We start from the raw sequence: 27,935 nt of genomic DNA on the forward strand, positions 1-27,935 counted from the left end.
CTAACATTTTTTTCACACAACAGTCCAATTGTTATGGCGACCACAAAAATCAATCTCATTCTTCAATCACAAGTAAACCCAGCCTGACCACCGTGTCTGCGCAGGTTTGTTATAAAGTGCCAATGAGCATGGGACCAATTCCACTGATGTTCATCACTCAAATGGGGATGAAGTACTCTTTCTCAGAGAGAAATTTCAGAGAGCAATCAGTGCTTGAACATTTTAGAGACTTCAACATCCCACTTCTAAAGACATCTATTACGTGTAGCATCTACCACATTTGTCACACTTGATGCTGGCAGATTTTAGTTAAAACCCCAGAGTGCCTCCTTGCAAGACAGATTCTTAAAAGGAATATATTAAAAAAATGCATGCAATAGAAGTACCCTGACAAATCTCTGAAGGCACTCTGAATGCCCTGTAACACACTGACAAAGATACTTGACACATCACAAAACTCTTTTTGCATGGTGCATAAATTTCAAAACGAAATGAAATTATAAAATAATTGGAAGCAAAAACTGCCCCCTCCAAACACTAATTGTTATAAGCTCTACAACAATCCAGCACAGTATAAAATGCACTGAAAGCCCAACTTTCTACATCACGGCAGTACTGTTCTGTTTAATTTCTCTGTGTTTATGTTTCAGCTAATGTCTTGTTCTGGTTCAGAAAACAGACCTTGGTCCAAGAGAGCAGCTGACAATGAATCCTGATGTATTACACATCTACAACAATAAACATTTACATTTTCACCAAGGACTGCTCACTGGATTGCCGAACCAGAATCAATTATTCTTTCTATATATTTATGGCCTCCAAGTAAGGAGGAAGATGGAAAAAAAGACTGCTGCAGTCTTGTAACATACCTAAATGGCTTGAAAAGCCAACATACATATAAATGAGATCAGAGTCTCGGAGAGACCAAGTACCAGCAGTATTTCCTACAAGTCATGCTGTAATTGTGCCACAGATATAATGAGGTCTCTGCACCACCACTATCCCACGCAAGAAGGTGGAGTGTAATTGAAAATGCACTTGCATTATATAAACTACTTCAATCATAGATGCACAGAGCTAGAAATGGAAGAGACATTAGGTCATCCAACCCCCATAGGTCAGAGCCAGACTACTCATGACAATACATTTGCAAGGACTTTCTCCAGTATAATAATAAGTATCTTTAGTGATGGAGTTTCCAATACCTTCTTTAGCAGTCTAAGCTACAGTCTATTTTAGGCTGGACAGGAAAGGTTTCCTCTTTGTTTTACCTTGTCCTCCTAACACCGCCTTCTATCCTTCCACCACCTTAAATGATTCTCATTTTTTCATTTTGGTCCACATATTTTAACTATCAACTACTACAGCTTTCACAAACTTCTAGGCTCAGTGCTGGCAAATACACAGTGAACAGTTAATCCTTCTTTGTAAATCAATCTCATCTCCCAGAATATTTTTGTTAGTCTTTTCCAGACTGCCCCACTTCTAATCCATGCTGCGATAGCTATAGTAGAACCCTGCCTCATACACCTGCACGTGTGCCCTCTATATCGTGATTTTTTTTTTTTTAATTTTAGAGGGTGAGGATCTGAAAATAACCTGGGAACAAGGATCTGATCACCCAAAGACTTCAGGGCAGATGGACAGGTCAAAGCATGCTTCAGACCACTCCATCAGAATGGATCCACAAGGAAAATGTTCCTTGTAACAACCAGCCTGCCCTAGTGATCAGTGATCAACCTTGAAATACCGCAGCAGCAGGGTTATACTGCCTCACCTACTGGTTCCTGGTTTCTTCATCTACAGCATCAGAGACAGATACCTGGGCTGACACCAAGACTTGGATCCTCCATCTCCTACCTACCTGCTGTGCTGTCTGACTTATAGTGAGAGAAGAGCACCAGCAAAGCACCATGATATCAAGGAAACTGGCAACATTTGGCACACCTGAAGTGGGACACTTAACGTATAAAAACAGGAGAGGATAGGGCACTTTCTTCTGCTTATCAGAAGACCACCTTGTGATCCAGTGGAATCCAGTAAGAAACGGACACATTCTCAAATTGATATGAGATTTTATCCTCATCTCCCTCTGTTCTTCTCTCTATAAAATAGGCAGCCAGACAGGAACAAGACTATATGTATAACAACCTAGTCACAAAAGTTATTACTGTTCTCCACAGCTAAACAGATTCTTAACTAAGCAAACTTAGTTTTGATGACCTACAAGATCAGAACACAATAACCCTCTCCAACTACACACCACCTATTCCACTTGAAGCTGCACCACACGCACCTTCCAGCGAAGTTGCCAGCTTGTCTATGTACACCAGCCACTGGTAACAACAGCACCTAAAAGCAAAGACTATGCATCATTTTGTACAAAACAGTGTCACCACAATTGCCATAGCTATAGTGTAGTAGAAAATGTTACGAAAACAGAGAGGAGGATCTGAAAAAGCCAACCAGAAGCAAAGAGCTGAATCACATCACCCTGAGAGCAGTACTGCATTTATTCAGAGTTTTTACTTACTCAGCTAAAGGGTGAGGGTGGAGCTATCATGAGCTCTCCTCACCGATCCAAGAAGGGTACTGTTCCCCAGACTGCCTGGACAGCAGAAGCACCCAGAGCATGTAGAGCAATCATCACCATCTTCTGGAATTAATCCTGTGAGAGAGGGACTAGATCTGATATCCTTAGACACCACTGAGTAATCCTGTGTATGCCTTGTATCTCCCTATGGAGAACATTAAACTAGACACTGAACAGCTCAGTGAGAGGGCAGAGATCATAATCTGTCCCTGTTTCTGTCTCCACTCTATGCCGAGATAACAGTCAGGTCTGTAGCAATGTTGCTTATACATTTGCTAAGCAAGTAATTTCTCAGTTTCCATCAGAAACCAGGGCATTTTTACATATCCTATTATAGCTGAGTAAGTCTTGCTTTACTTAACACTAACTTTTTGTAGTGGAAAATCTCCAGGAAACAAGCTGTTTAATGATGTTTTATCTGACTTGCACTCATGTCTAACTAAAGTTGTCCACCTGCTTTGAAAAGACGCCTGTTTCAGAGGCTGACTGCTTTCCTCCAACACCCCTTGCACAGCTCAAGGCTGTCGTTTTTACCATCACCTCTAGTTTTATCAGCCAATAATTTCTTCAGGCATCTACAGCAAAGGGCATGCTGTCAAACCTTTACTGCAAGCACTGCTAATCCCTGTTACTAGCTGTAACACTCCTCAAGAAAGAAAGTAGTAGTGGGCAGAACTGCAGTGCAGGTTCTGTCCTGCTGCCAGTGCTTTCCAGTTACAAACAATGCTACAGAGCTTGCCTCCACCGTGGACATGGAGACACAGCAGAGCACCTCCACTCTTCCTTCCTTATCAACTGAAGGAAGGATGCTACATTTCTGAATGGGTGGCCAAAATTACAATTTGGCCTTCCATAACTTTAGGTCACTTGTAATTGAGGTCACATGCTGAAATACCAAGATGCAAATTTTAACTGAAAGCTTCATTCCATCAGAGCTCTTTGCATGCAAGAACAGTTTATTAACTCTGCCCAGCAAGGGAAGAAAGTGAGCATTAATTGTCTCCTCCCAATGCAGTGGGTCCCTGTTGTCCCCCAGTCTGATGTCCTCCAGGCCTTTTAGCCTCATGGGAAGAATGGACAGTTAAGCTGCCATTCAGATGGACCTCAGCAGAGAAATAGGGTGATGGGAATGTCATGAAGCTCAAAGGGAAAAGCAAAGTCCTGCACATGGGGAGGAAGATCCCCATGTAACAGTACAGGCTGGGGACCAAACAGCTGGAAAGCAGCTTGGCAGAAAAGAAGCTGGGGTCCTTATGGACAAGCTGAACATCAATCAACAACATGCCATTGTAGCAAAGGCAGCCAACAGCCTTCTGGGCTGCATTAGGAGGAGTGTTGCCAGCAGGTCAAGAGACGCAGTCCTTCAATCCTTCCCCTGTACTTGGCACTGGTGAGACCCCAGCTGGAATACTGTGTCCAGTTCTGGGCTCCCCAGTACCAGGAAGACATCAACATACTGGTGCAAGTTTGCTGAAGGGCCTCGATGACGATTAAGGAATTGGAGCACCCAACCTACAAGGAGAGGCTGAGAAAGCTGGGACTGTTCAGCTTCAAGAAGAGAAGGCTCAGGGAGGGAGATCTTATCAATGTGAAAATGTATGTGATGACAGAGGAAAGAAGAAAGAGCCAGAATCTTCTCAGTGGTATCCAGCAACAGGACAAGAGGCAATGGGCACAAAATACAGGAGATTCTATTTAAAGGTAAAAAATGCCCATGTTTTTACTGTAAGGGTACTGGGGTTCTGTGAACCCCAGTATACGTTCCTCAGAGGGGTTGTGGAATCTCCATCTTTGGAAATATCCAAACCCCAAACTGACACAGCCCTAAGCAGCCTGCTCTAGTTCATCCTGCTTTGAGCAAGGGCCTTGGAGCAGGGGATATCCAGAGGTGTCTTCTACCCTCAACTGTTTGATGATTCTCAGGAGTTCAGAGCTGCTCAGATGAAGTCAGTCAGTTTCTGCTCCTCAGACCACATCCATCGTGTAGATATTTCAAAGTTTCTTGCCACAGCACCCTTTCTCTGCTCAGTATTTTTAGCTCATTGTTTTGTATTTTGCCAGCTGAGAAACTGCAGTTTGTAATTTTACCTTCAGCCTCATATTTCTTCTTAAAAGTGAATACAATGTCCTGTTTATAATAATAAAATCACTAGTTGGCAGGATGACATCAAATGGAAAAAGAGAAAGCAACTGGAAAATTTAGAGCAAGCAATTTTGAGTGCCAAGTTTCACATTTGTAATAGTCCAGCGGAGGTCAACAGGCTCACTTATTATTAGGCAAATGGTAAAGAAATAGATATCCTCAAGTTCTTCCATGTTAGACTATATAAACCATCTCTACTTGAACAGGCTCTAGCACTTTCCAGAAGAGTGATGTTATACATTTTCCACAGTAACACCAACAATGGGAAACAAGCAAAAGGCAGAACTGCTTTGCAAAGAATGGCCTTTTTTCTCTCTCCAATATTTAGGTTTTTGTTTCCCACTATGATCGGACTTTCCTGGCTTTAGTTTCTTGTCCCAGTTAAGCAGTAAAGGAAACAAAAAGATATGAATGAAATTAAAAACATTTGGAATGAGTCTTAGAAATAGCTTTTGGGTTTCTTAGATTCCCGGCTACACCTCTTCAAATGGCCTCCTACTACAGCCCCATCTTCTGCACCCACCTCTGAAATTTGCATTTCCTCCTTTGCCTGGACCCCTCTTCCGTTCAGGGACTATAATTTGCCCCACACCATTGAAATGCTAAGTGCAAAGCAAAGCAAACAAGGAAATGAAAATTACATGTTGAAACACTGGAAAAGACCAGAAAGTGGTTGAAACTTTGCACCCATCAAAATTTGTCTCTATGACACTAATCCTCCAATGTTTCTCTAAAAGCAGAAACCAAACACATCTCAAACTTCTAATGAAAAAATACCAATTCCAGTCAACCTGAATAATAAAATGAGAACTCTGGTCCTATCTGTATTATCACATTTAAAGTCTCTGGAAGGGAAGTTTCCTCAACCACGCTATTCTGATACTTTATGAAACTTCATGCTCTCTATAAAATACAACTGCAGCATGCGATGCCAGCACCTAATACTTGCCTAGTGCTTTTCATTAGGAGTTTTTGATGCTCTTTACAAGCAAGTAAGCTGGGAGTGCCTGGAAATACTTGCCTAATTTTACAAATAGATAAACCAATGCAGGTAAAAGGCAGATGTCCATGGCACCAGTGGCAGAGAGTTAAATCAGCTGAAAGATTTCAAAGCCATCCATGAGGTTTGGATCTTTTCTGCCTTAAGTAATACTAAAATATTATGTAAACCTGTCTTTGTGAGCCATTACTGGAGAAAAAAAAAATCTCTTGGAAGAAATTCTGCACAGGCTATGTAGGTGAGATCACAGTTGCTATCCAAACAGACTATGCATGGCAAGAACAGGCTTCCTGTAAAACTGAAAGACTTGCAGGAAGATCAAGGAACATATTTACAAGATGGCACAGACAAAATATCCTCCCCTCCTCTTGCCCAGCCTCAGCAGCTTGGTGAAACACATTGTCTCACTTTCATCTAAAACCACACTCACAAATGCCTCTGGTGCAGAACCTCTACCTCTGTGCTCTGTACACTGACTCACAGACAGACCCGACCACACTTGGGACACTGGTTAGCAGAACACAGAAGTTACCTTTTGAGGAGGAAAGTTCTCTACAGAACTGGAGAGGATTTACTAGAGAAGAAAGTATTTTAAGTCAAACTCTAACGTGTTTACTCTAGTCAGGTGAGCAATGTGTAAACTGAATTAGGATGAGCAATTTAGAAGTCTTGACATGGCTGTTTCAGGAGAAAAGATGAGTCTTTATTTCACTGTCATTTATCTTATATTGTACTCTCAGAGTATGGTACAGTAATCTGGGGAGCCTGACAGATCAACATGCACACAGTACAGCAAAGATGGGCACACACAGAGGTCAGTGCCATTAAACACGGTGTGAGGTCCCCTGTAAAACAAGGCACAACTCCCATGTGAACCCAGACCAGATACCCAGGTTCAGTTCTCTTCCTCTGGATGCCAGGCTGGGTCAGTGTGTACCCGCTATTTGTACAACACTGCAGAACACAATGCACCTATTGCTGACGATACAAAAGCTAGTATTTAATACCAAGCTAAAGCCAAGCTACCTTGGGACTTGTCAAGAACAGTCTGTCAAGGTCTGATGGGTGAGACCAGAAGAAATAGTGGCCAGATCTACAACTGCAGGACTCTATTCAGCTACGATTCATGCTACATTTACTAATAAACCTCACCTTTTTCTGGGTAGACAAATCTCTCACTGTGAGGAAACAAAAAAGAAGACTCATCTGTATTCTACTTTCCAAAACTAGAAGTTTCATGTTATCTCCATATGTGTTTAGACCACAGACTAGTTAGTCAGCAGTGTGGCAGTTGACATTAAAAGGATTAGTAAATTAAGCTCAAATAATTGTCTTAAAAGCCTTGACCGTTAAATGTTTATATTTGAGAGGATCAAAAGGAAATCTACTTTGTAGTGTGCACTGCAGTCGGGAAGGGGCAGAGAGGGATTTAAATGGCTTAACTGCAAAACTGTTATCACCTTGATAAGTTCCAGTGTAATAATTCGGCAATAAAAGCACTCAGAATTTGTTTCCAAAACTGATTGCCTGACTGGAGACAAGTCAAGCTCTTTATTTGCTTGAAAGAACTTGGTCAGAAGAAACAGAGAACACTACTGAAATATAGTCAAAAATATGAAACTAAGCACTTTCCAGTGGCTTCTGAACTGCAGCATTCAGTATCAGCATATCAAGTTTGGTTTTGCTTTTTGAAAGATACTTGAAGCTGACAGTCTGGATCTAGTATCTGAGTGTTATCACTAGTCAATCAGGAGTGTGATTCTCCCCTGAATTATTCCATTGTATGGCAATGGAAATCCAGTAAAGCTGAAGCGGTAAGGAGGTTGCAGGCTACAGTGCAGGATTAGGTCCAAAGTAACATCTGGAGTCTGGGTAGAAATACAAATGGCAGCAGTTTATCCACTTGTCCACTCAAATTGCTAATGTCCATGCCAATAACACAGACAAACTAAGAGGGAGAGGAGCTTGCTACATATATGCAGGTCCTTGTACCAGTGCAGTGTGTCTTGAGGAATCAGGCTCACAGGACTGTTTCACCTCACCAATACACAAGAAAGCAATGAAACTGCCAACTGAGACAGGATGCTCTAGCATAAGCAAGGGTGGGAGTGGAACACACCATATCATCCTAATAATGCATTTATTGTTTTGCTTTCTTGCACCTTCATTTATTGCAAAGTGACCTACTAAAGAAATTACTTTTGTCTTTAAATGTTTTCTGGTAAAGACATCTCGGAAACCTGACACTTTGAAGCATAGCAAATCCACTCGTTTTGGATAGTCCAGCAATGTCAGAGTGTCTACTACCCAACAGACCATGGAGTTCCCAAAAGCTGATGGGAGCATCAATAAGTTGCAGGGATGGCTAATGTCAGACAGGTGGACAGCACAGAGTTGCCAGGCTGCAGGGAGAAACGGCATTTGCCAGCTGCTAACCTGATCAAGAGCCGTCATACACTCCACATGACACCGGTTCTTCAAAATAGAGAAGAATGTTGAGACTAGACAGGAAAACGCAGGACAGTCTCTACCTGTGCTTAAGTTTCAAAGTAACAGTGTCCAAGATCATTTGATCTGCCAGGCATTCAGAAAATCTCTGCTATAAAACTACCACTAAAATACGTAATACATTCCAGACAAAAACATAAAGCTTTCAGATTAGGTGCCAAACACCAAATTTTCAGTTTTCAATAGTTCTTTTGAGAAAAGGCCTCTCTGCCTCACAAAATACTTCTCCAAATAACTGATCTTCTGGGTTTGTAAGTACTTTCAAAAGCAGTTTCTTTCCATGCTAGCACAGGTAACGTCTAATACGGTACCTTTAATAAAGTCAGTGACTTTTCAAAGTGTGATGAAAGCAAAACAAAACAAAACAACCCTGCACCAACCCAAGAAGGAGTGTCAGACCATGCTTTTTGTTGTTACCTTAAATCTCTTCTTTTGGCCATCTCTCCTGGTGAGATAACCCAGGGCAGGCTCTGGGGAAGACATTCCAGGGCTTCAGAGGAAAAGTCAGAGAAATCCACACCATACTCCGTCAGGATCCCTTCCGTTTCCGGCTCAATCTCTCCAGCCTGCCCAAGGCTTTTGGCCAACTGCCTGCAAAAAGAAAGAAAGGGATGCTTTTTTTAAGTATGTAATTACTACTGTCATGTTGTTACGATCCCCGCAGAGAGGCTGCTGAGCCCTCAAACATACTCTTTCACCCATTCACTTCTCCCTGAGTTTTGGCAGAGAACTTGGGCGGAATTCAGACCATAACATGACTTATGTCTGCCGGAGATGCAAAACACTAGCCAGACAGTACCCTAGGCTGTTTCGTGCATCTCATTTTAAAGAGACGTTTTATATTATTAAGGTTTTTGCAGAGGTAAGAAAGTGTCAAATTTTAGAAAAAATACATTCAACTGGAATAAGAAAAAGCACAGCCCTCCACACAGGCAGCTCTAGATTTACATATGGCTGGTTCCCTTGAGATCCTCCTTCCTCTCCTCACCACTGAAAAACATGACTCTCCCCCACTACCTGAAATGGGGAACAGGTTCCCATCAGATCCTGGATAGCTCTGCAGAAGGCAGCTCCCAGGGAGCTCTGCACACTGCTCTCCATCCGAAAGGACAGGCATCTCTGTCTGGGCAAAATTATGCCCTATGAAGACATCACAGATTGTGCGGAACCCTTACTGCCTTCCTTACAGGAGTCACACGCACAGAGATGCCCACAGAACATCCTCCCAACCATTTTCAAGGCTCCTTCCAGGACCCAAACATTCCTAGTAGTTTGTCCCTCCTCTCCTAGCTAAGCAGAAGCCTCTGAACCAGGAGCTAACTGGAGAGAGGCCAACAATCTAGAACCAAGTTGTAGATGGGAAACTGTTCCCCACATGCTAATAGTCTTTGATGAAGTATTCTGCACATGTGTGGATGAGGCTGCTGCTCTATTATGCTTAGAGGAAATTTCCATCTGCTCTAGTGCAAACCCCAGCATACATTTGTCCAAGAGTTCTGGTGTCAAACCAGCATTCTGCTCTGGACACAGCATGCAAACTGGGACTCCAAAGGAGTGGGACATTTGCTCCCTCCCTACCTGGTTACAAATACTACATGAGAACCTATGTCCTACGGTGGCTCCCCTTGTGCCCTTTCTCACCCTCAGATTGCTCTACAGTACATAGAGGTTTGTTCTTTGTTTTGGTTTTTTAACATACTGCCATTAGGGCAAATGGCACATTACAGCCAATAGAGATAACGCTCCTGACCCGAGAAAATTACAGCTGAAATTACGGCAAAACCATCAAAAAATGACACAAAAGAGAAGGGTAATAACACAGTGCAAAACCAGCCACTCTAATAAGTGTTTTTCCACTGCATAAAATACACAATCATTATATTGATCCTTCTGCTTTAATTCCAATGAGTGAGAACAGGCGCTAATTACTTTCTTAAATTGGGGCCAAAACAGTGCACTTGTCATTTGGACGAGGAAGATGCTCTGAGGGCTTCAAATGTGCCATAAACCCACAGAACAAACTGCATCCGCACCGCGCAAGCAAACCCATCTTCTGTATTGGAGCACAGCTATCTCTCTTCACAACGGGAAGGGCCACGTAATAAACCTGTCACATTGTGTAATATGCTGGAAAGGATTGCGTGCTTTGTGGTGTGGTAAATTGTAGAGTTCACATTGCCTAGCCTTAAAATAAAAATGAAAACAAGGATAAAAGATATTTCCCTCCATTGTTTCAATTTTATGTACAAACTGTACGGCAGAAATACGTGCACGTTTGGCATCGAGGCTGAGTTCTCTGTTCCTACATCTTGGTCCCAGTCTGATCCTTATTTTAATGTAAATAAACGAGGCATCAGTTTTATCTCCCTCTTTTTCAGCAGTAACAATAAACCAGAGAAATCACCATTTCTTTTCCAACATCTAGTGTGGAGCTGGGGGACTGAGCAAGTATGAGCCCATGGGACCGCAGGCTCACCACCACCACCAAGAATGGATTGGGCGGCGGGGTGTGGGGGTGTGGTGTGTGGAACAACAAAAAAAAAACCCACAGGAAAAAGAGATGACATGTTGCCATACCATAAAGAAATGGCAAGGGCTTGAGCCTCAGGTGCCCCTTCTTTTGGTAGGGCAGAGCTGGGGAGTGCACCAGGAGGGCAGCTGGACGCCTGCATGACAAGTCATGGAAAGCACCTCTGAATGCCAGAATGCTTTCCAGCTCAGTCTTGAAACCCATGTTCTCTTGATCCGTTTACTGAAATTAGATTATGAACCATAAGGGGTTTACCCAAAGGTTTGATATAGGACTAATATTTTCTTAATAGTAATTAACATTTGATTTACAGTGTTCCAGGGCACATTTCCCAAGTACCTTGAAATAAAAAGTGTACAACTGACTTTAATTGGGGCCATGTTACAGTCACACAGACATGATGACTTGCATCAGAGCAAAATCTGACAGGACAGCATGTGATCAAAGGTAATGCATATAGGATCACCGATGGCCCTGGAGTAACACCCAGGCTGTAAAATCACTCATGAGGCTCTGCGGCCACCAAGGGTAGCAGGAATAGTTCAAGAGGCTTATAAACAACAATAGGCACAGGGTCCAACGGCAGTCAGACTTTCACTCACAGGGAGTCATGGCGTCTGTGACATCCCAGGCTTGCATGTATCTCTTAAAATGTTAGACAATTACAAAAAATTGTAATGGTTACAGACGTAAAAACATTTATTTTCTATGACATTGACGGGGGAGTATTAGAGCACGTTGGAGGATTCCTTGAATACCCTTGGACTGACGTCAGACACGGTGGCAGCATGCACCAACAGGAACGTGCTGCAGTCGAGCCGCTGGGCAGCACAAAGCACAGGGTATTCCTCCAAAGCAGCCATAGCTGCAAGCTCGTTGAACTGCTCTGAGCTGCTGACTCACTGGAGCTTGACCTCCCATGCAGGTGCACCTGGGGCAGAGCCACAATCATGCTGCCACCTTCCCCTTCATGGTGACACTGATCGCATCTATTCGGCCACCCACTTCTACAAACATTCAAGCCCTCTCCGTTCCCCAGTCCCAGCTGAAACTGGCCAACATGTTCAAAAGTTACATAATAAGAACTCTCCAAAAAGACAAAGCATAATTACATAGGGCTTGTTTCCTTTGGAAAGCCGGGCAGGCTCCCAAATGGGAGTGAATGACTTCCATGGGGACTTAACAACCTCACTCAGTCTCTCCTGGAGCAGACTTGTCCACAGCCAACCTACACGGAGGCTTTCTTTCAGCAGCAGGAGAATATCCTACACATCAATAAGCCACCAGTCCTAGAGAAAGCTTTGTACAGGAGCAGGAGAGGGGACAGCAAGGAAGGCCACCCAGCTGCTCCCACCGCCCAAGACCCAGAGCTCACAGACAGAGCTGCACAGGCTTGATAAAACCCGAAGGTCCCAGTGGAGACGGCAAGATGTCTGCAGGGCTGAACATCACAGAGACAGAGCACTTTGTCACCGGAACCCCCAGCACCCACAAGCGCAGTCCAGCCCCACTCCACACCATGGAGATGTCTCCCTTCAGCTGCCAGGCCACCCACTATTGGAGCACAGGAACAGCATGGTTCTCCCCATGCAGGTGAGGCCATCCCACACTTCAGAGTGGTACGGTGATTAGCTGTGCAGAGGGAATGCAGGTTTTTCTGAGAGACAGTCCCATCTGCAAGAAGGTGTTTTTGCAAGAGAACTACACTGCTTGGGGATCCAGACCTTCCCTCAAGCCTTACAGTGAGCTACCCAAGGTATCTGGTCATTTCCCCTCCCACCAAATACATTCAAGAATTTAAAAAAAGAAAACCAGAATAAAATACCAGACATGAAAGGGGTTCAAGCCACTTGGATGGCTTTTGAAAGTGTCTAGTGAAAGAACACCCTGCAACATTTCATTTTATTGCAAATGCCATGACAAATCTTGTCACCTTGACAGACCCTGAGCTAGAATAGCCGTAGACCCCACGCAACACAGAGGGAGTAAGTGATTCAATGTTTTACTATTACCTTTTTTTTTTTTTAATAGTCTCATCCATCATCATATGTGGGGGCAAAAAGATTCTGCCTTAACCATCTCCAAAAGTGCAGAGACATGTGGAATAATACTCCAAACAGCCCTGGACTGCAACACTGAAAAAAAGGTCCCCAGAAAATAACTGAAACGTGGCAGTACTTATAATATTTACCCAGAAAAGGAGAATATTTTGGAGCTATTTTGCTTTATCTGCTACCTGAAGCAGGCATAAGTAAATGGCATTTCACTGCTACGGTAAAATCACTTCGTGTGCAGGAGAGAGCACAGCAGCACACACTCAGGGCATCACCAGTGGGACATAGAGACATTAGTTCCTCCCTGCTCCTACCCAGCACTGTCGGGGTCACAGGGTGGCCTTCAGAGGGGCCAGTGTCTTACTGGTGACCACCAGGTGGCAATCATGACACAGAAACGCACCCCCCTCCCCAAGGGGACCTCCAGGGACTGTCAGGTTGCCCCTGTGCAGGTGACCACCCTGTGTGGCCAGTGCCACCACTAAGCCCTTGGGCAGAGCATCCCACTGCTCCAGCCATACGCAGTCACCATGAAGGGCAGAGTATGCCATGAACTGTGCTTGGAAACACAGCCGTAAACTTCCCAAGGGAAAAGGGAAGCTAAGGAAGGTGCATGATGAGCCTGGGGGAGTTCAGCTGCAGGATGGAGAGCACCTGGAAACACCCAAGGTATCCAGGGGAAATGACTGCCAACTACTGAGGGAGTTTCCCCTATTGTTCTTCCAGCAGACTTAGTGCAGAGTGATGACCTACAGGCTCTTTAGTCCAGACTCCTTCAAAACCATGGTGGTGCTGCAAAAAGGATATCATGAAGTCTGTGCCACAAGAAAGTTCAAGTGTGCAATAAGCTGCAGATCACCTGCTCATCTCTTCTTTGGGTGGGCCATGACTACTAACGTGGCTTATAAACAAGCTTATAAACCAGCCCAAAAGCAAACAGTAACTTTTGGGACCTTCAAGAGGTTTCCTTGTCTTTCAGTGTTTAAACAAGCATGTATTTATAGATAAAAACAAAATGGGTCACCAAGGTTTTATGCTCCCATCTCCACAAGGCGCTTACTGAAGTCCCAGAGGAAATGGCTATGTATGAAGACAATCATGGACGTTTTCTTTCCTGACAACACCCTTTACATCTTGGAAACTACCAAAACAGCCAGATGAGAATATACAATGCTGTCAGAAGCACAGATTAAAGAAACATGCATTAGCCAATGAAAAAAGGCATTGGCCCATCCTCCTAATTTCCCCCTTTTCTGCTGAAAAGGGGGGTTGTTCATGACAAGAAGCCAAGCAGTACAATTACCCTCCAGTCTTTCCTCTTTTGGAGTCAGAGAAGACAAGAAAATCTCTGCCAATAAGAAACTTAGTCATAGTGAAGTTCACAGCACAGCCAGCCCCTAGTTAAGTGGGGCTCAAAGTCAGGCCACTTCAGTTCATGCAGTTTAGCTAGGAAATACTGAGTGACTTAACAGCTCATGTGGTTCTCAAGGAGTACATGTGAAACTTGCTATTACTGGGCACACAAAGCAGCCACAACTGATAACGAACTCAAACTCAGGCAAACAGGGACTTCAGTTTAGTTTACTTTTAGTTTTAGGGCAGATAGTTCTGTGCCAACATACTATAAAAAAAAGAAGTTTTATGTAAGTTTTAAGTTTTACCAGGAGTTTGAGCTGAGGACTCCAAAAAACCATGGTGCTGACACTGTACATCAGTTGTACTACCCCAACAGAACAGCTCTCCATGGGAAAAATTGGGCTTTATGCCCAACTCCCACTACCGCGTATGCCCCAGATTACATCCAGATCCCCATCACCTGTAAAATTTGACCACAGCATTGCCATAGGGCAGTTACCTACTCCAGATCACCAACTAAACCAGGACTACCCAGTTTTTCCCAAGACAACTGAATAGATTTATCAATGTCCACCATTTCTTATTGTGATCTACTCAACAGGAAGCAGCATGGGCACCCAAGCCAGGTGGTTAGCACACTGCAGCTGTTCCCAAGAAAAGAGTAAAAATGCTGAAAACTACAGGGCCGAGGAGGGGCAAAATGAACTTGCAATGTGGATCCAGCGCAGCATAGGCCATTTGAGCAGCCCTGGCTTAAAATCTCCTCCTCCACAGCGGTGACTGCAATTTGAACTATGGTCAGCAATGGCTTTCCAGTGCCTCCTGAAAAGCATAGAGTGCAACACCCTTCTCATCTGCTTCAGGAGTGAATGAATCTTCTCTTGATTTCTAGTATCCTTCCTTGAAGCAATCCAAATTTAAATACCACGAAGCCGTGATTTCTTTCTACTACTTATCCGTAAAGGCTTAAAAACCAAAGATGAGCCTCACAGCTACTGATCATCTTCCTCTGGCAGAAATGAAATTTCTACACACTGTGTACTCCTCTTAGACAAAGGGAGGAAGGACTGAAAGGCTGCCAGCACCCTACGGTGCTTGTGCTGGTCATGCTAAGTACCTGTGCATGTTCCCTCTAGACTGCAAGCTTTTCTGAGCAAAGACTATATGCTCATTAATGCTGTGATGTGCCAGCATACTGAAGCAAGCACCAAAAGAAACTAACATTATGTACCCATGAGATTAACTAGCAATGAGTTATCCTTAGCCTCATGCAGTTTATCCACCAAATACCAGAGGGATACAAGACAAGTATTTTGTTAACAGATTCCTGTCTCTATTGCATGTATCAAACTAAGTGAAACCAAGAACTTTGACTAGAAATCTCAGTCATCTCTACTTCCAATGGCAGCCACATACCCTGTTGCAAAGTTGCTGTCTTCCTTCCAGTCCACTATGCGACAGATGAAGAGCATATTTGAATAGTCCTCAGGCCTGGTCACAAAGTCTGGAGGGCAATCAGCCAAGGACACATAGGCCCTGGGCACTCTGTGGTCCACAGGTGAGAACATGGCACACCTCCTGAAGAGTTCGCTGTTCTTGTCTGCCAGAAGCTTGATGAAGCCTGTAGCTGCCCGGGAATGCTTCTTTTCCAAAATATAGACCACCTGGAAAAGGCAAAGGTTCCTGCAGTTAATACCTTCAGAGAAACTTATTTTCTTTTACAGAATACGGATACACAGAGGCTTAGCAGAATATCTGGAAGAATCACATGGTCTATATGATGTTTTCCCTGTGTGTATATGTGTGTGTACTTTTTAACTGAGTACCTATCTACAATGTATTTTCCTTGCCTTCTTGCTCATGGCTATAGAAGAGCTAAGTGCCTTCCAAGTGCTAGTTCTCTACAGCAATTTTTTTGATTACAGAACAAAACCAGACAAGAAGCAGATGCTTCCAAATGCAGGAATTAGCCACAACATACAAGCAACTCCTGTAAAATCTTTCATTTGTAACCTCAGCCTGTGATTTTGACATTCAGCACAGAACAGGCCAGTCCAAAAACAGTGCCGCTGGCGGATCCAATGCTAACCACAGGAAAGGATGTGCTGTGGGGAATTTGGCAGTTCTCTCCTCCTCTGTGCTTTCTGTAGTTAGGGGTTATTTTACCTTTACACAAGATGGCTTTGAAAAGAATAATAAATTACAATATCACTAAATAATTGTTCCAGAGAGGTGTTCATCCAGGCTATATTTTTGTAGACCATAATAAATCACTGGATAACAGAAATATTATAGCTGATTTCCTAAGCTTATACAGAAGAGTCCTTCCAGAAGGTTTCAGGAGCTGCACCTCTGTGAGATTCTGAGTGCTGGAATTGCCACGCTGGATGAGACCAGAGGGCAGCTCAGCCCAGAAAAGGGACCAGAATCAGATGCCACAAAGGAAAGCACAAGAAGTGGAAGAGACCTGACCCAGCCTGACCCAGTAGCCCTTTTCTGGTCTCTCAGCATTCAGAGATTGGCTCAAATCTTGAACCAACAGCACTAACAGCCTTTCCAAAGTCTATAAGAATTAATTCTGACAACTTTGGATATCCTGACCCTCATATTAGAATCCAATCTTTTTTCTCAATCTTGCTAGGTAATTTTGCATAACAAACAAAGGGAATTTAAACTAGGATAATTGTTAAAAATAACAAGACACTTGATTTTTATCAGATTGGACAATTACTCTCTTTGAAATGGGGAATGAGATTCAAAGATCAACAGATGGAGACTACAAGGAGGCCAGGGCTGGTCTCCTTCAGCCTTTGGGAGCACACGCTTACTTGTCACTCTCCACGGAGTTACCTTGGCTGTCCTTTGAAGAAACTTCTCTGGGAGGAGCCTGGGATCATTCACCTTGGGTCCATCGTCTTGCTTTGTTCTGTGCACACCGCCAATCCCAGCAGCCTTCACTGCATCAAACAAGACAAGACAACAGTTACCATAGCACATTTCTATCATGAAGTCATGTTGGGTCTTAGCTGTAAACTACAATACAAGGTGCGTGTAGTAGACTTATTTGAAAGAAAAAAGACCTCTTAAATGTTAGAATAGTCAAGCACGAAGCAATTATTTTTCCAGACTACCACAGAGAGCAGACGTATGTTCACTTACCATGTAGATCTGCTGAAAAACAACAAAAATCAAAATAAATCCAAACTTTACAAGTACAACTATACCGGCCATAATAAACAAAATGGTGGAAAACACATTCTATTTATTAAAAACTAAGAACTACATTAATTTCCTGGCATTTCTTAGTTGGAATCATTAACATTATATAAATATTCCATTAAGTACATACATTCATTTAATATTTAATTTCCTTTGAAATGTTATGCAAGGTTATAAAATGCATGTTTATCTTTGAAACTGAAACCATATCTACTAAGCTGACACTCTTCGGCTGTGGACCAGGATTATGAAAAAGTCTTATGAAAGTAATGGTTACATATGACAAACAGCTCCCACCCCTTGAAGTTTCTTCACCAGGTACTGAGGATATTTAAATCAACTTTCAACTAATTTCTGGTTAGCAATTTTCAAATATTCAGGTAACTGAGTTTGATAGTATCTACTATAGGTGACTAGCACACCAAATGCATTTGGTGTTTACAAAGATCCAAAGTGATCTTTGCCATTGAGAAGGCTGGGACCGGTCCCTTCTTGACCTGCATCCCTGCTGAGAGCCCGTGGTTACTGCTCTGACAGCATTTTTCAGATGAGAACATCCATGCACTCTTCTCTAGAGGGCTCACGGAGGATGGATGCCTTTCTCCCACTTGTATGGCAACTGCATCCATCTCAAGCACACGTGCTAAAATCAAACCCTGAGTGTTCAGAAGAAATTTTCCTTTATTAAAGAGAGACTGTGGCACCAACTGCAAGTTTCAAGGGACGTAGCTGTCACTATTTCCCTTAGAAGACATGAGATAAAGAAATGTTTCGCTGAAGACTGTACTCCAGCAGTCCAACAGCGCTCATGCACACCAGAAAGCCTCAAGGAGAGCAGCAGTGACATGCAGACCCTGGCCCCCAGATGACACCCATCTGTCCCGCAGGGACCCTCAACAGAGGCTGCTGGTAGCATGATGGATGAAGGGGGCCAGGCTGCAGGAGGGGAGGCTGCAGCTGCCGGCAGCGCCAAGCAGTGCTGGGGCACCAGGGGCTGGCGCTGGGGGGGAGACAGGGTGGCAGTGGGGGCCAGCAGCTTGCCCCGAGGGGAACGGCTGTGCACCACCATCAGAAGGACACATTCACAGATGGTTGGGCTGCCACAGACGGCCTGGTTTGCCTTCAGGCAATGTTACCCCAGCAGTCGTTTGACAATGACGGCTATCGCTCTAATGACAAACTCTAGTTCTCATATGCCGCTAATTATCCCCAGCTTCGCCTTCTGATACAAAGCTCTTCAGACTTTGCCTCTCCCCAGAGATTATCTTTTTCAGAAGAATCTAAGTGACTTTAATTTTATTTTATCTTTACTGACTTGCTAGCAAGGCTGAGAACAGGACAGATATTTAGGGGTTTAAATAAAAATCTACTTTCCTTTAAAAAGCAGCAGTAGTAGAAGCAGCAGCAAACCCCTTTCTCTTTTACTTTTCCTACAGAAATGAACTGAAATGTGCCACAACTGGGGTTACTAAGGGATAAAACCACCCAGAGTTTCATGGTGACAAACAAGCTGAGGAAAAAAAAAATTGCTTGGATAATTATAAACAGTTTAGAAAGTGGGGATACCCAAATTACACACCTCATTTGCTTACCTCCTCTAAGATCTCTGCCAGCTACAGGTCATACCAAGCAATCAGTAAAGATTGGTTAATAGTCATGGAATTATGGTGTTCCAACCATATAGACAGCTAGGACAAAGAACGGGATGATCTGGAACAAAGAAACATTGGCAGGTGCAGAGGGCAAGGGGAGGTTGGTAGCCTTCCAAAGGTCATGCCCTCAGGCACACCTACCGCAAGCCCAGGGCTCTACTGGAGTGAACAGCACATACTGGTTGGAAGAGAAACCAGATCTAAATGTGTTTGGAAAAAATCAAGAGCTGCACTTGCTGCTTTCCCAGCGCAGCAGAATAACAGCACTGACTCAAGGCACAACAGGCAAGAGAATGAGACAAGCACCAGGAGCCATGCAAGCAGTGTGCCCTCATTAGCACTGCCTTCTTTCCACTTCTCCTTCAAACTCCCATTTCTCAAAAAAGTTGCTTGCATTTTTTCACAGAAACAGCTTTCCCTGTCAAAAAAGCAGCTAGCAGTGGTGTCCTTGGGAGGTATCACATACACACACGCAAAAGCACAGGACTAGGAGAGAGCTGTCACAGGGAGCAGAGCAAATAGGTCACCACAGCTTCCTTTGCCTGGGATGAAGAACATGCAGAGCTGGGGCATTGCCCCCCATCCTGCTGAAGCTGAGTCCCATGTGAACCCCGTACAGGTAGCAGAAAGCATCTAAATTCTCACTGTAGCTCATGGTAGAACCTGCCTTTTTCCTTCACAGCCAAAATCAACCAGGGGCCTTTGGCTGCCTGGAAAGTACCTTCTTCCTCAGGGGTCTCTCCAATTTCAGTATCCCTCCCAAAAAATCCTGGGATTATTAGAGACACCAGCAGGCAGAGGCTGGGATGTACAACTATACCATCAACAGAAAGAAAGAAAGAAGGAAGCAAATCCCAGCCATCATCTTATCCCTCGCCATCTTCCTAAATCGACTTCAGTATCTAAAAGATTATCTTGTACATTTACTAATGGACAACACTCCTGAAACAAGGGACAGGGAAGAAGATACATGAGGAACTCTATGCTCTTGAGGCCAAGAGATGTGGACTTCTTTATAGCTTGTAGCTACTCCTTTTGAAGTCAAAATTCTGTTGGTACCAAGGCTGCATCTAATGCTTGAAGGTCTGCATTAGCAGAGCACCAGCAATGAGGGCTCCCAGTGACAAACCCCTCTGCTCAGAAAGGACAACTACCCAGATCCAATGGCTCAGTTGTGAAATTACTGCACGGACACCTCAGTCTCAACAGCAACATCTGCCACTAAACTCTGGTGCTCGAGTTCCCTAAATACACTTCTGACAGTCCCTGCCTTTGGTTGCACAACCCCCTTCCCTCCAATGAAACGGGAACTTGATGGGGGAGCAGAGAGGGGAGGTATCTGGGCCCCACCAGAGGCTGGTGGTCTAGAAGATCTGAGCTGGGAGACACAAACATCTCCCACAACAAGGCAGAGCCACAGAGGCAATCCTTAAGGAGAGTTAACTTGTGAGAAGAGCAGGATTTTGAGCAGGGGAGGTGGAAAGAAGCTCCTTGCATTATGCCAAACTGAAAATGAATTATTCTGACCCCTTTACTGCAGTGGTTATCCAATGACCATTCAGTATTTCCACCCTGGGCAAAGACATGTTTTCTGAGAAAGATTTACTATGTTAGCTTGGGCAATACTTCATAAGCTTATCTTACAGTGAAAACACACTTCAGCAACTAGGATCCAGTGAAACTGCATTATAATCTCAGTGTTTTCCTTTCAGCGATTATCTGACAAACCAAAACTGTAAGTCTTACCTAAAAAAAAATTAGGCAGTAGATACAAAAAGCAACTCAAATTAGTTATGTTATTACCAACAAAGTAGATCCAGGACACTTGGAATTTGCCTCCCTCTGTACGAGATCAGTTTAGGCAGCTTCAGTACACACTTAGATTTATCTGACAGGCATTCCTAGGCCAAACATTATTTTTTTAAAGCCCCCCAAATTTCCTTTTACAATTCAATTACCATGACATTAAAAGGTGGCCAAAGTGGACTAGAAGTCATCAGACTAGAATTCTGATTACTTGTGACAGATCCAAAATTATTTTCACTAGGTTTGCATTGGTAACTGTGGAAATTTGCAATTCTATCCAAAAAGAATACAATTAAAGATGCAATATCCACTTGCAAATGAAAATATATTGCAGTTTCAGATCTCAAAAACAACTCACTGAAAGAAAAATCTCCCTCCCTGGATGGAAAGAAATTGTTGGTTTTTTTAAAAAAATACAGTTCAATGTTTGCTACTTCAGCTAGGAAAAAAAAATATCTACTTGAAAAGTTAGTTAGCTTACTCTACATGGGCATATCCAAGAATCCTACCAGAAGGCATTATTGATACAAAGCTTTTAAAAGAGAAAATACTGCTCTTCAGCTTAGTGCTTAGATACCAGCACATCTGTAAACCTTTCACTAGCAAAGTCTACTACTTACTAGTGAGGTAGCAACACCCAGGTTCTCTGATGTCTGCTTCAATAAGCAGTTTTCAGCATATTACATTTTAGTACCAAGTAAGGTAGTGTAAAACAAACCAAATCATTAGAAATATCTCTAGGATTGTGTGTCACACTCTCAAAGGATGTGTTTTGGAAGTTCTGCCTACAGAAACATATATGGAAATGAAAACTCCCTTCAACCAAACAGCAGTACATTCAAATGCACAGACAGATTTGCCCTCAATTACACTATCCTGCTACAATTTTCATTTTTAGGGACAACAAGAAGGAAATATTGCTATTTAGAAGACAGTACAAGGGCTCTTCACATTCTGCCACTGTCACAGGACAGGTTTTTGCTCCAGAATTTGAAACTGATGGTAGGAACCAGTGGTTCACATCATAATTGGTCCTCCCTTCACCAAGTAAACCAAAATGTAGTTTTTTGAGGGTCAAAGCAAAGACAACTGGTTTTTTAGAAACACCCCTCCCTAGCTGGATGGTTTCAGTTCCTAGAAAGTTTTTTTCGGTACCTACAGAAGTAGGAGCTCTGAGCTTCTGATCTTGGCAGATTTTTCCCCCATGGAGTCCACAGTACAGATGTTCAAGTGAGCTCTCTCACCCAGCAGGCTGAAGAGCCTCTCCTCCCTACCCAAAAGGTAGGGGAGAAGGAAAGTGCCATTTCACTTGGTACCAGGTACTATCCAAAACTGGAATTTATTTTAAACAAGCTATAAGAAGGCTCGCTTGGTAATGTATCATGCAAGCAGCAGTATTTTGCGAGTATTTTTATCTCCACACACAGAGCTTTCCAACTGTGATGGAGGGTAGACGGATAGTTCACTGTGATGAGACTGTTAAGCCAAAGGCTTTGGAATTTAACATGTGCAGTCTGTCCAAAATCAGCCTCACAGCTCCTGTGTGCAATGCAAGAGGGCTCTGCAGGTAAAAGCAAAGCTGCTCCAAACCATGCAGCACTCACAAGCTGTCTCATCACAGACCTGTGTGTTTAATGAACAGGACTAACTTCCTTAGATATGTTTATTTTGAATACGCATTTAAGCAGACTCACCCTGCTACAGCTGTTCATGTCTAAACACCTGAACCCACACACCTGCATGCCTAATGGCACACTGAAGACCAGGACCAGGAGACTCAGATGATTAGCAAGAAGATTTTTGTAGATGCACAGGCAGGAGGAGACCCTCAGAGAGGGAGAGGAAAGGCCTAATAACAGATGCCTACAGCAGAGAGACAAGCATCTGCAGTAACACAGAGCAAAGGCAATGTGAAGAGGTCAGCGTAGCTGGCTTCTTTAAACACACAACACAGCCAAGCACATAATTATTTACTTATATTTAGCCACCTCCATGAGGAAGGATAGAGGAGATGGCAGAATGATAAGACACAAGTGTCCCTTTTCCTTAGAACCCTCCAAGCTTGACCCACAACAAAGACTCAACATTATTTTGGGAAGCTGCCATCTAGCCCAACAGATCAAATTGTAGCTGTCTCAGGCACGTAACATTACTACAACCACAGCACGGGTACTCAGGCCTCCTGGCCCTCTCATGTCCTTGAAAAGCTGTCAGTCAACAGGGGGTTGGAAGCTTTATTGCAACAGAATTAAATCTCAAAAAAAATCAGGTAGTGTTGCAGTCCATATAGATACAGTTTTATTACATTAACAGCAAGTAGAATTTCAATGTTACAGAAACATTTCCATTGAGTATTTTGCCTATCTATTTAATGTTCTTCCTTCCTGTATGTGAATTTGTTCCTAAAGTGTGTGTGTCCAATTTTACTATTGCATGGAAAATATGTTAGCTGAATGAATCCTAGTCTGATTCATCCTGGAAACCTTGCTGCTAACAATGACCATACTCTAATATGTTTATCTTCACACCCACCATTCATTTTCAGTATCATGCCTTCTCATTTACTTGACCTAAACTTGTAACTCAAAGGAGAAACACAGATGAATCCAGGAACACATGGTAATATGCTGAACTTAATGTAAAATTCCTGTTACTTAAAAAAAAAAATTACTTATGCAATTTTTTGGCCTTCCTTAAGAAGTCATTTGGGGGTCAAGATAACTTACTAGGGAAGAATAGCCTAAGAAGCTTGCCCAACATTAACTTCCATTGCAGGCTTCAGCTGTGCAACAAAAGAATAACTGGAGTTTATTCAGCCTGTAGCATTTAATCAATGCAACTATAAAGCCCAATTTGCTCAATACTAGTAGAACACTGTTCTTAAGTTGCTATACTGTCTATTCTTTAAGAAATCTATGCTCTCATTTAAGAAAAGTTATAGCAACAACCTAAAGAGCTAGATCCAGAGACCTGCAAACATGAACTTAGGATAAACTAATACAGAGCTGTCTTGAGCAGCTGAAACAGCTCCAGCTTCTCTGCTGGTTTTCCAGGCTTCAGTAGAGTGAAACCAATTTGATTTTTGACAGTTCCACCTCAAGGATTTCTATTAAAAGCCATGTAACTGAGAAGATTTCCTGGTGAGCTTTCACTCTGCTGTGGCCTAGAAATGTTAAGAGCTATGCAGTGGAGACGATTCATCTCCAGAAAGCTGCAGGCTAGGAAAGAAGCATGAAGACTCCTTAAAAGCACTCAGAGCAAACAGGAGCCTCTGAAAAGGAGTGAGAACAACATTTATTCCTTCCAGCAGCCACTGATGTTGGTGGGCTCCAAATTTGACAGAGATTTCATGGCAGCTAAACTGAAAGAAGGGGGGACCTGAGCAGAGCAGAGGGACCGCATGTGGTCCAGATTCTCATCACCATCATCCTTTCCCTAACAGCCTTGGCCAAGGAGAGGAATAGCAACATCACCCTAAAATCTGCCTAAACCCATATGAGACAATGCTAACTGCAGAAGGGCTCCAGGTGCCACAGGAAGACACAAAAGTCGAGCAGGCACCTAGTCAAGCTTAAAAGAAGAGAGAGAGCACATGAAAGCACAAGAGGGGCATGGAAGTGAATGAGAAGGTACAGAAGTGCAAAACAAAGATTAAACTCTAGATTATAAATACATTTTTCTTCTTTGCTAGAAGGATCCAAAAATCTTTCTAAGAACTGACTCCAGAGCATCATCTTGAGAAAATAATGGCTTAATGCATTATCACACAACCATACTGCAAAGGTACCAAATGCCACCACTTCTGTTGAGGCGAGTAATCCCAAAATACTCAATAACAGCCTCCAGTCAGTAGCAGTGAGGACATCAAGCAATTTTAGATTATAATTTCTGATTTTACCAGGGCTATTAGAGACTGACATTCACATTTGACTTAAAAAGAGACCAACCAGCACCTACCTGGCCAACGCTGAACAGACAGGAACAAGTTCTGCAGCAGCTCCAACCCAAATTCTGTGGACTCTACCTATTAGCCATCAGCTATTCAATTCAACTTTCCATCACGCAATTGGCTCAGTTAGCTGTCAGTTTACCCTGCTGTAAATGAGCTATTTCTATTCAAACTTCATTACATCAAGACAGTGAGTAAGCCTTGGACATTCACAAATTCAAACCTTGATTTACAAAAGTGTAGGTGTAAGTGGAAATCCTGAACAAATACAACTATCTGATTGCTGCCAGGGCAGCCAGTCCACCAACTTGATGACTTCTGTAAGCCACCCTGTGGGAAGCAGGATATTCTGTGTATCTGGTAAAGTAAGATCTCTTGTGAGAAGAGCTGAAAAAAGCTGAGCAAACTAGTTTGACCAGGATAGCTTTTGGCATAGTGACACAGTTTTACAAACTTTTATTTGACTATCCTTTCACTAAGAAAGGCTGAGGCACTTTTATGAGCACAGCTGCCATTCTTAAGAGTAAAAGTAGCTGCTACTGTTTAATTGCTGATGTTTCTTTATCAGAGCAACCTCATTCCAATATTTAACAAGAGACAGCTCACATTTGTATGAAACTCACAAAACGCAAGTCTGTAGGGATAAAGCACCATAAAGCATTTTGTACAGAACATTTTGAACTTTTCCTGGGTTGGGAGGATACAGAGAAGTTTCTGGGGTTTTATTACATATTGAAATGGGGTATAAGGAAAAACCACCTACTGCAGTGACAAGACACAGAAATAGTGTGGTCCAGCTTAGTACTAAGTGATAAAAGTTACATCACTTCTGTTGCTGTAGTCAGTGTGAATGAGGATTAAGGAAAGAATTACAGACCTGGCAAAGGTTGTGTCGACTGGTGAATTACTTCTCTGGATAGCAGTGACACAGAACAAGTTGAGGTCTCAGTGCAAAACATAGAGGACTTGCATGTCAATACCAAGCACTATAGAGAATTAGTCTTTTCTGTGTACACAATATTGTTCAGACTAGTGCCAGGATACTATTGTCTTGTTCTTTGCCTGCATTTCAACAGGGCATAGAAACCCTAGAGAGGGTTTGAAGTACATTAGTACAGGAGTTGAGAAACTTTCTCAGGGGGCTCTTTGTAAAGGAAAAAAAAAAAACTGAGAAAGTTTGTTCAGCTTCTAGAGATATTTACACCCTGGAGATACAGCTGAAAATGCAAGAGGAAAGAGGTTTCCAACTTTGCTAAAAAAGACCTACCTCCAGTGACCAAAACCTAGCATTAAGAAAATCTAACTGTGGAACAGGATAATATTACTCTTTGTGTAGAACAGCGTGCTGGAGAGGAAAATGTCTCATCACTTCCTAGATCAGACACTTTTCTGAAGATAATCTTCAACCCAACTTCCTTGCAAGAAGAGTTCAGAAAAGCAGAGCAAACTCGTTTGACCAGGACAGCTCCTGGCATAGTGACACCAGTTATGAACTTTTATTTAAATATCCTTGAGCAAAGCAAGACTGGTGCACTTTTGTGAGCACCAGAAAGTACACGGGCTGATATCCTCTTCACTTCTGTAGACTTCCCTCTTGCTTATCCCTTTTCTTCTGGGGGTTTAGGAACAGAAGGGCAGGAAGCACAGCTCTCCTAACTGCAGCACTTAGTGAAGACAGATCCAACATCTGAATCGCAGCCTGCAACCCAAAGCATAACAATTTCTACCAGTTCGCTTTAAAGCCCCACAGAGGCATAGGAAGCCCAACGTACAGTGACCTCAGGGAAATTCAGTCCACTCAAGTCTGGGACGTAATCAGCATACACAATGTTTCATGCTTCAGAGCCTGTGACAGCAAGGGCCAACCTGAAATTCTTTGCCCCAGTGTATAACTAGAGCTGGAGGGGGTGATTGGTGATCTGAAGAGGAACAAAGCCACAATGAGAGATGGGACACAAGCCAGGGTAGAAAAGATATCAAGCCAGCCTGCATTCCCAGCGTAATCCAGCGTGCTCTTATTCAAATGACATGTCTACTTCTATTCTTCATGGTTCATTCTGACCATCAGCAGCAGAAGAAATGAGCCAGCAGCAAAGATACTGCATAATTCTACCCCTCCATCAGAATGGACAAAAACCATCTTGCAACTGAGAGGCAGCAATCTGCAGAGCTTGTGTACTTGCACAAAGATTTGAGCACTGTCTGGTAACATCTGCAGCAACATTGCTCTGTTTTTTCACCGCAGAATGAGTAAAATTTTGGTTTGGTTCTATTAGGATAGCTGCGGATATTTTTCACCCCTAGAAATATGGTGGGTTTTTCGTTTCGTTTGGACTTTGATTCAGTTATATATGTATGTGGATCTTTTTTTATATATACACATACACACACACACATATCTATGCATATACATATATCACATGCATATGAAAACATGATAGACTATTACTTGATTTTATTTTATTAAATGTGATACCCCTGATGGCATCTTTGTCCAGCTTGAAACCTTCAGGCTGCCCTATGATAGGGAAAAAAAGAAGAAAGTCCACTACAAGTGTTCATTTAAGAGTTGCACTGGCCACAGATTATTTCTCCTGGTCTCTCCCATGAATAAGGCCATGCAATGAGTCTGTGTAACAAACCCTACAAAGCAACGCCCTTGGGGAAAGTAAATAAAGCACTAGTTTTGGTGGGTCAGCAAGAAATCCTCCCATGGGATCTCAATCTCCCATCCACCTCTCCATGTTTGCTGCAGCAGTTGTTTCCAGCAGAAGGGATGTAACATAGAAGAAAAACTCATGTGTGGTTAGCTTGAAATGAAAGTTCAGTGGGCAACATCAGCCCAGCAGCCCTCCCAGGGGAGGCCCATGTTACACAGGAAAGGGCTCTTCCACTCACTACAGCCTAACCCTGCAAAGCACTCTGCCTCCCAGTGCCAGTCCCACATTCCAGTGGATGGCCTCAGCTAAGTTCTGCCTTGGAAAAGTGTATGTTTAGTCCTTTTAAAAAAAGCCTTTTGATCCACACCTGTGAAGGCTGATTTTGGCAGGATCTTTTCTTTTTTCAGGACAGTTATCACTGATGCTAGAATAACTATAGCTGGTTTCCAAGCAAGACTTAAAAAT

At 43.0% G+C, this 27,935-nt stretch overlaps 1 protein-coding gene across 3 annotated transcripts in view; it reads right to left on the reverse strand.

Moving 5' to 3' along the window:
* The window catches only part of DIS3L2 (DIS3 like 3'-5' exoribonuclease 2), a 196,349-nt gene that overhangs the window by 105,800 nt on the left and 62,614 nt on the right, over nucleotides 1–27,935 (reverse strand). For all 3 annotated transcript variants that reach the window (XM_064457483.1, XM_064457485.1, XM_064457484.1), the window contains 3 exons: nucleotides 17,035–17,141; nucleotides 15,601–15,848; nucleotides 8,662–8,835 (listed from right to left, as the gene is read on the reverse strand). In XM_064457483.1, coding sequence (XP_064313553.1) covers nucleotides 8,662–8,835; nucleotides 15,601–15,848; nucleotides 17,035–17,141 — 529 coding nt within the window. The remainder of the gene's footprint in view (nucleotides 1–8,661; nucleotides 8,836–15,600; nucleotides 15,849–17,034; nucleotides 17,142–27,935) is intronic.

This window comes from Phalacrocorax carbo, chromosome 7, assembly GCF_963921805.1.
Source record: "Phalacrocorax carbo chromosome 7, bPhaCar2.1, whole genome shotgun sequence".
Classification (NCBI taxonomy): domain Eukaryota; kingdom Metazoa; phylum Chordata; class Aves; order Suliformes; family Phalacrocoracidae; genus Phalacrocorax; species Phalacrocorax carbo.